Genomic DNA, 8,879 nt, shown 5'->3' on the forward strand with positions numbered 1-8,879 from the left:
AACAAGACAAGCGTCTTTCTCGGGTCTGCATACCATTAACAATTGTGTGTATTGAGCCGTACTGTATTGTACCCATTATGGCTGCAATCTGTTAAATAAAGTTGTCGTTGATTCATTCATTCATTCATGGATGGTTATAATAGGCCATCATCAAATGTTGCGAGTTGAATGTATCTTGAAAACGCATGAAGCATTAGCTAAATAACAACACAACAAAATGTGCCTCCATCACCCAGATTAATAACCTGTTACGTTTAGAGGGGGGGGATTAAGGAGTGGTCTGTCCATTCACAACTGCTAACTGCGCAGATAGCTTTAAATGTTGGCACAAATGTACGTTCATGTGCAACATAGTGACGTAATGTCCTTTCCTTCTTTTATATTTTCCTTGCGGCAACTGCGGATGGGTTTTTATGCTTTTGGTTGTCAGGCCCTGGCTGACCGCGGAGCTAACGTTAGCGTTGATTCCCTACGTTATTCCTAGGCCCACGACAGTACGAAAAATAGGACATCAATCATTCAAAATATGAAAACATTCCCACATTTTGAAGAACTTATGTAGGGTAATATTGTGCCCTTTCATTCCGTATCTTCGTAGTTGTGCCTGTTTTTACAATGCACGTATATAAAAGTTGCATACTCATTACAGTGTTACAGGAGTCAGTGGACCCCGTCAGTAGCACTGATGATGGGAGCTAACGTTATGTAACGCTAGTGCCCCATATGTACTGTTGGCCAACATCGCTGCGACAACGAGTGTCAAACATGTCTAATTATTATTCACTGATTTCCAACCGTAGAAAACTAGAGACAATAAGGCCGGCTAAACATAACGTTAGCTTCTAGCTAACAATAGAGGCCAAGGGAACTATAATAGCAGGAAGGGTCATCACGTCACTGCGTAGCACGTGGACGCACGTTGGTGCCAAGTGTGGAAATAGCCATATATATAGCCATATCCTCGTTTATGATTAACATTTAAACATCAGATGTCATTGTTAACTAGCTAACGTTTGATATATTGGTTGATTAATATTTTAATCTTAGTACTGGCTTCAATAGAACGGGCACCAAGTATTGTACCAAGAAGAGCATAGAACGCAGGTATTCTGACGTGATGACCCTTCCTTCTTTTATAGTTTCCTTGAGACTTCAGGCGCGGACACCAGCGTGGAAAGCGCTATCGGAGGCCTCGGCAGCTCGTCACGCTACGGGGCGGGGTTTGGAGCTAAACTCCGTTGGCTTGTACGCTATTGGATACCAACCGCTGTAAACCAAAACAGAAGAAGAAGAGCGCGACTCCATTTCGACTCCCTCCCATTCTTCACTTGCAGCAGCACCGCGAGGGTCCGCCATTTGCTACGAGTTTGCTAGCTTAAATTTGCTAGCTTAAAGACAAAATATGTCCGACGAAGGAAAACTTTTCGTCGGCGGACTGAGCTTCGACACCACGGAAGACTCGTTGGCGGCAGCGTTCTCAAAGTACGGAAACATCGCCAAATGCGACGTCATCAGAGACAAAGAGACGGGAAGGTCCCGCGGCTTCGGCTTCGTTACATACGATAACGCCGAGGACGCCAAAGATGCGTTGGATGGAATGAACGGCAAGACGGTCGACGGCAGAGCCATTCGTGTGGATGAAGCAGGGAAGGGCGGCGGTGGAGGCGGCGGCAGAGGTCGCGGTGGCGGAGGAAGCTACGGAGGCGGCGGCAGCTACGGCGGCGGCAGAGGGAGAGGCGGCGGAGGATACAGCGGCGGTGGAGGAGGCTATGGCGGCGGCGGCGGCGATAGAAGCTACGGAGACAGAAGCTACAGCAGCGGAGGAGACAGGAGTTACGGCAGCGGAGGAGACAGGAGTTACGGCGGTGGAGACAGAGGTTATGGCGGCGGAGGTGGCGACAGAAGTTATGGCAGCGGTGGTGGCGGCGGTTACAGAAGCGGCGGTAGCGGTGGATACAGGGAGTAGTTGGGCGGGAGTCGCTACGGGGAGCGCTCTGGACCATACAGCTATGCTGCACACGAGTAAACGAATCCCCCGATTCAAGATCCATAGACTGGCTGTATTTAAAAGATGCGCTCCTTAAGAAATGTCCACTTTGTTGACCTGATTCTCTTTGTAGTTCTATTATGTTGCAGTAGCAGCTTAAGCATCGTGCAAACGTAGCCATAGCCTTGGCCATTCCTTGACAAACCATGTTTAGAAGTAAAAATTTCTGATTTGATTGGTGCTGTTAAATGAAAAATTGGAAAACTAAAATCAAGAGTATCTAGCTGCTTTTTCTTTTTGATCAGCCAAGATTTTCAAGCACGGTTCCTACCTCGCACTGTTAAGCAGCTGCTGTTCTCTCCCCCCCCCGGTGTAGGGGATCTTCAATAGGGCTGGTTTACTTTTGTCTTCAGTTCTCCTTGATTTTAATGCTTGTCCAACCTACCTCCTGCCAAGTTATTGAATGAGAAATCCATTTAGTAACTCGGAACAGGCTTTCTGGGTTTCTTAGTACATTCCTATAGTGTTACTAGGCAGCAACGCCACAGCCATGATTCTTTTTATTTAATTTTTTATATAGATTAGCCGAGGGGTCATGTATATGTTCGGTTTCCCAAAAAAAGTGAATTCCTTTTGCTCTGCTCAACGTCTGCATTTTAAATGTGCTGTTGGAATGGACTGGACTTGTACTGAACTTGTATAAGTGATCAACGTCAATGTAACTTCTCTCACCGATATAAACCCCAGAATGGGAGCATTTTTGTACTTTCGGTTCTTTATCAACATTTCAATTTTTTTTGTGTCAAGTTTGGCTTCATGGAGCCTATTTAAACGATGTGTGGAAATAAAAGAAATTTGATTAACGAAAGTCTTCATGTGATTGCTACTGCTGTTACCACAGTTTATTCTATATGACGCGGGCTGGCCCCAAGTCAGAATTGATTGGTTCCGTAAACGGATTTTGTTGGCGTCCTCCTCTTGGTTAATTACAGACTGCAAACCTAAGGTGCATTTCGCCACCTGCTGTACGGGAGTGTCGACGTGCAGTTTCCCGATGACCCCTGTTCACAGTATCCATCAGCTCTCTGCGTCATACAGTGCAATATGCCTACACTCAGCACTGTCCATTTCAGCCAATCTGTGAACTGGCAGCTGGCAGGTTATTCCATGGCAGCAAAACGTTTTTAAATGGGGAAAGAATTGGCAGCCAGATAAGCCGTTTCTGGAAATGGTTATACACACTTTATAGAAGTATTATGTTAGGTGTGCCAACTGATTGTACTAAATAAAATCACCTTAACATCAGCAGGTCATCTACCTAGGCACAAACGTGTTCGTGAGATATAACTGACTGCAGTTAGCGGTCTAACGTTGACTGTTAGTTGGACAATGCTTGTGTGATTTTATGTTCCATTTGATATAACTATTAAAATATAATGGATTGTACTAAATAAAATCACTAGCATCAGCAGGTCAGGACTAGGAGGATAATTGATTCCAAGCTATCTACCTAGCCACAAGCATGTTCGTGAAACATAACCATTTGACTGCAGTTAGCGGTCTAACGTTAACGGTGTTAGTTGAACAATGCTTGTGTGATTTTATATAATTTTATGTTCCATTTGACCACTGCATCGGGACCGATTGGTAACGTTAGCGACTAGCACGCTATGTATATTGGCTATGCTAACTACAGTCAAATGGGTCTATTGTGTAACGTTACAATGGGGGTCTATGAGCGTAGTACGCATGCGTTAAAATCATCCCGAAGCATCTCGATCTTTGTCGGAACGCAAGGCAGCATGGGTGTGTGCTCCGCATGGCATCTCTCCCCACCAATCACATGACAACTTGCAGACCAGTTGGGAGAGAGAAAAAGTAATGGATGGATAAGGGATGCAGCAGTAAAATACTTGAAAATGAGTTTTGTCCAATTGTAGTATGGCCTGTAATTCATGTGTGGATGTTGGAAATGATAATGGCCAGACCTGGTGACTGAGTTTCATGGATATGAGGAAGTTAAGTTTACAGAATATGTGCAGGTTTTCACGCATGGATCAAAGGACCCAGTTACAGAATAGAATAGAAGTACTTTATTGATCCCGAGGGAAATTCAGCACTACAGATCGCTCACAATAAACATTTAGGTAGCCAAAATAAAAAAATCACATAAGCATAAAAAATACAATCTGGGATATACATTCTAAATATATACATTCTAAAATATACAGCCAAAAATAGAGTAAATTACAGTAATGTAGAAAAGAAAATGTAAAGTGTTGAGAGTAAAAAGTCATGGGTCAAAAGTCGAAGATTACCAGAGTTTGTTTGCTCAGTGAGGCACAGTGATGTGTTGTATAGTCTGATGGCTGTTGGAATGAAGGACTTCCTGTGCCATTCACCGTTGCATCTAGGGAGTCTAGTCTCTAACACTGAATGTGCAACCTGATGTACAGGTTCGGCAGTGGCAGTACCTAGCCAACGGTGGAGGTGACATGTGCAGACGAACATCTAACTGCCTACGTGTTTATAGTATACTGTTGAGCTGTATGCCATTGTGATGTCTTTGGAATGGGTTGAAGAGAGCAAACCAAGCAAAGTTGTAGTGATTCAGTGTCTACTCTGTACAGTATAATGCTAGGCCCATCTAGTACATCAGAAAAACCAAATAACTGATTGTGGATTTTAGGAGGTCTGGGGCAAGAAACTAGATTCAAGAGGTTTATTTATCACATACATACCAGGGCATATAGTGAAATGTGGGTGGCCATGCCCACTTCGATTGTGCAAGAATACAATAGTAAATCAAATAAGTAGAAGATAATAAAATAGACATAAAATAGACATGTTAAAAGTCCTGAGATAAATGCAATACAATGTTAGCTATGAATTAAAGGCACTGGGTCCTATGTACACTATTATACAATATACAGTTTTACTCTATGTCCCTATGCTATACTTGCTATTACTAACTATACTATCCAAGAACCAAGAACAGTTATTTCCTTAAAGTGACCTTTTTTCCCCTCCTTCCTTTAAAGTGTCCTTTTCTTATGTGTTCAAAGTGACCTGTGGTTCGTTTGTGTGTGAGCGAGTGCAGAATGTGTGTTGTGTATGTGTTCATGTGTGCTTGTGTGTGGAGAGATCAGTGTTCAATGTTCTGATGGCCTGGTGGAAGAAGCTGTGCTGTCTCTCTGTTTTTGCTGCGTGTATGCGGAGGCGCTTGCCTGACCGCAGAAGCTTGAACAGGCTTCGTCAAAATGTATATACTCTCTTTTTTAGACTATTTTTGTACTATTTTAGACAAACAGTACTGTAGTTGTAAATCTGGTATGTCATAAATGTCTAGATGTAGCAGTACTGTCTATCTGTATGTCATGTATGTCATGATGAATTGAAAATGGGGGACTCTGATGTAAACAAGACGAAAGTCTTTCTCTGGTCTGCATCCCCTTAACAATTGTGTGTATTGAGCTGTACTGTATTGTACCCATTCTGCAATCTGTTAATAAAATGTTCAATCAATCAATCTGTTGTTGGGGTGGTGAGGGTCTTTCATTATTCTGCAGGCTCTGGATTTGCACCTCCTGTTGTATAAGTCCTGCAGGGGTGGTAGTAATACCCGTAGTATGCTCTGCTGAGCGCACCACTCTCTGTAGGGCCTTCCTGTCCTGGGCCATGCTGTTTCCAAACCAGGCAGTGATGTTCCCAGTCAGAATGCTCTCTACAGCCCCGGAATAGAAGGAGTGGAGTATCTTCCCCGATACTCTGTACTTCCTTAATTGTCTCAGCTGATAGAGGCGCTGTATTGCATACAACTTACAAACAAATTGTTCAACTGTACAATACCACAATGTGCAGTTTTTCTTCTATGTCCCTATGCTATACTATATATATAATATATAATTATATATATATATATAATATAACACAAAGTAGAGTGGGTGCTGTGAGAAGCAGTGGAGGAAATAGAAGAGAAGAGGGGGTGGTGACATTACGCGTAGGACACAATAACCTAAATCAGACTCCACATTATAACACACCCTAGGCTCTGTTACCCATACTGTACAACTCTGAACTCTGTTGCCTATTCAATTTATACATACTACTGCTTTCACTGTCTACAACTGTCACAACTACCCACCTCATACTATTGTCTACCCATGTACTATGTATGATAGCATGTACAACAGTGCTGTATATACGGCATATTTACATTTATATATTTACTGCATATATATATAGTGCTAATCAGATGTATGTACAGAGTTGTAGTATAATATGTACAGTGATACAGGTATAAGTACAGTATGGTAGTAGCCATACTGGCCAATCAGCGTAACTAGTGAGAGTAGGACAGATATAGATATAGTAAAGGATTATGTGCAGGTAAGTACAGACAGGTGTGGATATATATATGCGATGAGAATAAATATATATATACAGCATTATTGTACATGCTATCATACAGAGCTATGGATTATATGCAGGTGTACAAGTAAGTATATAGAGGGGTAGATTTAGACAAATAATGTAATGTATATTATGTTATATACACCTGCATATAACCCATAGCTCTGTATGATAGCATGTACAATAATGCTGTATATATATATATATATTTATTCTCATTGCATATATATCTATCCACACCTGTCTGTACTTACCTGCACATAATCCTTTACTATATCTATACATATCCTACTCTCACGAGTTACACTGCTGGCCAGTATGACTACTACCATATTGTCCTTGTACCTGTATCACTGTACATATTATACTAAAACTGTGTACATACATCCGATTAGCACTACATTCAGTAGTACTAATTTGCATATTTTGTACCTAGTTTAATCACCTGTACATGCTGTTGCACTTTACTGCTATATTTGCCGTAATTAAATAGCTTCAGAAGGTGGCAGTAGTGCAACACTATGGATGCAAGTAAACACCAAGGAAGAAGAGCTGCACCAATCACATGCGACTTCCGTTGATGAGTGCCCCTCGCCATATTGTGATTAAAAGAGAGCGCGTCTCCATTTGCTCCCTCCCACTCTCCACTTGCAGCAGCACCGCGCGGTCCACCATTTGCCACGAGTTTGCTAGCTTAAATTTGCTAGCTTAAAGACAAAAGATGTCCGACGAAGGAAAACTTTTCGTCGGCGGGCTGAGCTTCGACACCACGGAAGACTCGTTGGCGGCAGCGTTCTCAAAGTACGGAAACATCGCCAAATGCGACGTCATCAGAGACAAAGAGACGGGAAGGTCCCGCGGCTTCGGCTTCGTTACATACGATAACGCCGAGGACGCCAAAGATGCGTTGGATGGAATGAACGGCAAGACTGTCGACGGCAGAGCCATTCGTGTGGATGAAGCAGGGAAGGGCGGCGGTGGAGGCGGCGGCAGAGGTCGCGGTGGCGGAGGAAGCTACGGAGGCGGCGGCGGAAGCTACGGCGGCGGCGGCAGAGGGAGAGGCGGCGGAGGATACAGCGGCGGTGGAGGAGGATATGGCGGCGGCGGCGGCGATAGAAGCTACGGAGACAGAAGCTACAGCAGCGGAGGAGACAGGAGTTATGGCGGTGGAGACAGAGGTTATGGCGGCGGCGGTGGTGGTGGAGACAGAAGTTATGGCAGCGGTGGTGGCGGCGGATACAGAAGCGGCGGTAGCGGTGGCTACAGGGAGTAGTTGGGCGGGAGTCGCTACGGGGAGCGCTCTGGACCGTACAGCTATGCTGCACACGAGTAAAAGAAATGCCCAATTCAAGATCCATAGACTGGCTGTATTTAAAAGATGCGCTCCTTAAGAAATGTCCACCACGTGTTGTTGACCTGATTCTCTTTGTAGTTCTATTATGTTGCAGTAGCTCAAGCATCGTGCAAATGTAGCCATAGCTTTGGCCTTGATTCCTTGACAAACCACGTTTAAACAAAAAGTTGAAGATGATTTCACTGCTTGAGGGTAATTGTCCTCACAGCTTTTAGTTTTCTAATCTCACACCTTTGAGTACAATATCTGATTTGATTGGTGCCGTTAAATGAACTCTTAATTCACAAGTCTCTAAGTGCTCCTTTTTTTTTTTGATCAGCCAGAATTTTGAAGCACGGTTCCTACCTCGCACTGTTGCAGCTCGCCCCCATTTTCCGATATCGGCGATCTTCAATGGGGCTGGTTTACTTTTGTTTGAGTTTTTAATTTCAATGCTTGTCCAACCTACCTCCTGCCAAGTTATTGAATGAGAAATTATTAGTAGCTCGGACAGGCTTTTTGGTTTCGTAGTGCATTCCTATAGTGTTACTAGGCAGCAATGCCACAGCCATGTCCCTTTCTTTTTATATAGATTAGCCGAGGGTCCTGTTATGTTCTGTTTTCCAAGTAATGAATTCCTTTCAGACTGGTGAACTACACGCCGGCTGGTGCCCGCTGTCCATGAAGTTGCTATTTGCATCATGCTACACTCTACCCAGCTCTGCGCGACGTCTGCATTTTTAATGTGCTGTTAGAATGGACTGAACTTGTACAAGTGATCAACGTCAAATGTAACTTCTCTCACCGATATAAAACCCATTATGGGAGCATTTTTGTACTTTCTGTTCTTTGTATCATCAACATTAAAGTTTTTTTTTGTCAAATGTGGTCTGAATCTGGTTCCTTTACGTCCCTGGTGGTGGCTTTTTATAGTTTAATTGCGGAACGCCACCTACTGTACAAGAGTAAAAATTCTTATCTTAATTTCTTAAAATCGTATTCTAACTGTAATTTGTGTAAACTACCTAAACGCATCCAGTCTTGATACTGATTGCCTCTTATAGATATATTCTCTACTATATATATTTAAAATATTCTCTACTATATATATATATATTTAAAATGATCCTATGATGATCCATTTGT

General features: G+C 43.1%; 2 protein-coding genes across 2 annotated transcripts; both read left to right on the top strand.

The window, feature by feature from the left end:
• The first annotated feature begins 1,302 nt into the window (after positions 1-1,302).
• LOC311229933 (uncharacterized protein) lies at positions 1,303-2,855 on the top strand. Its single transcript, XM_084316019.1, has one exon. It carries the CDS (start codon positions 1,403-1,405, stop codon positions 1,964-1,966), a length of 564 nt encoding a protein of 187 aa, XP_084172145.1. The 5' UTR covers positions 1,303-1,402; the 3' UTR covers positions 1,967-2,855.
• A 4,167-nt stretch (positions 2,856-7,022) lies between these two features.
• Positions 7,023-8,617, top strand: LOC311229934 (RNA-binding protein 3-like). Its single transcript, XM_084316020.1, has one exon. It carries the CDS (start codon positions 7,122-7,124, stop codon positions 7,671-7,673), a length of 552 nt encoding a protein of 183 aa, XP_084172146.1. The 5' UTR covers positions 7,023-7,121; the 3' UTR covers positions 7,674-8,617.
• Positions 8,618-8,879: the final 262 nt, after the last annotated feature.

This window comes from Notolepis coatsorum (genome assembly GCF_963971535.1).
Source record: "Notolepis coatsorum genome assembly, chromosome: 6".
NCBI lineage: Eukaryota > Metazoa > Chordata > Actinopteri > Aulopiformes > Paralepididae > Notolepis > Notolepis coatsorum.

What these genes read in the sequence shown, in the direction of transcription:
- LOC311229933 (XM_084316019.1), top strand. Translation starts at nt 1,403, where the DNA reads ATGTCCGACGAAGGAAAACTTTTCGTCGGCGGACTGAGCTTCGACACC.
- LOC311229934 (XM_084316020.1), top strand. Translation starts at nt 7,122, where the DNA reads ATGTCCGACGAAGGAAAACTTTTCGTCGGCGGGCTGAGCTTCGACACC.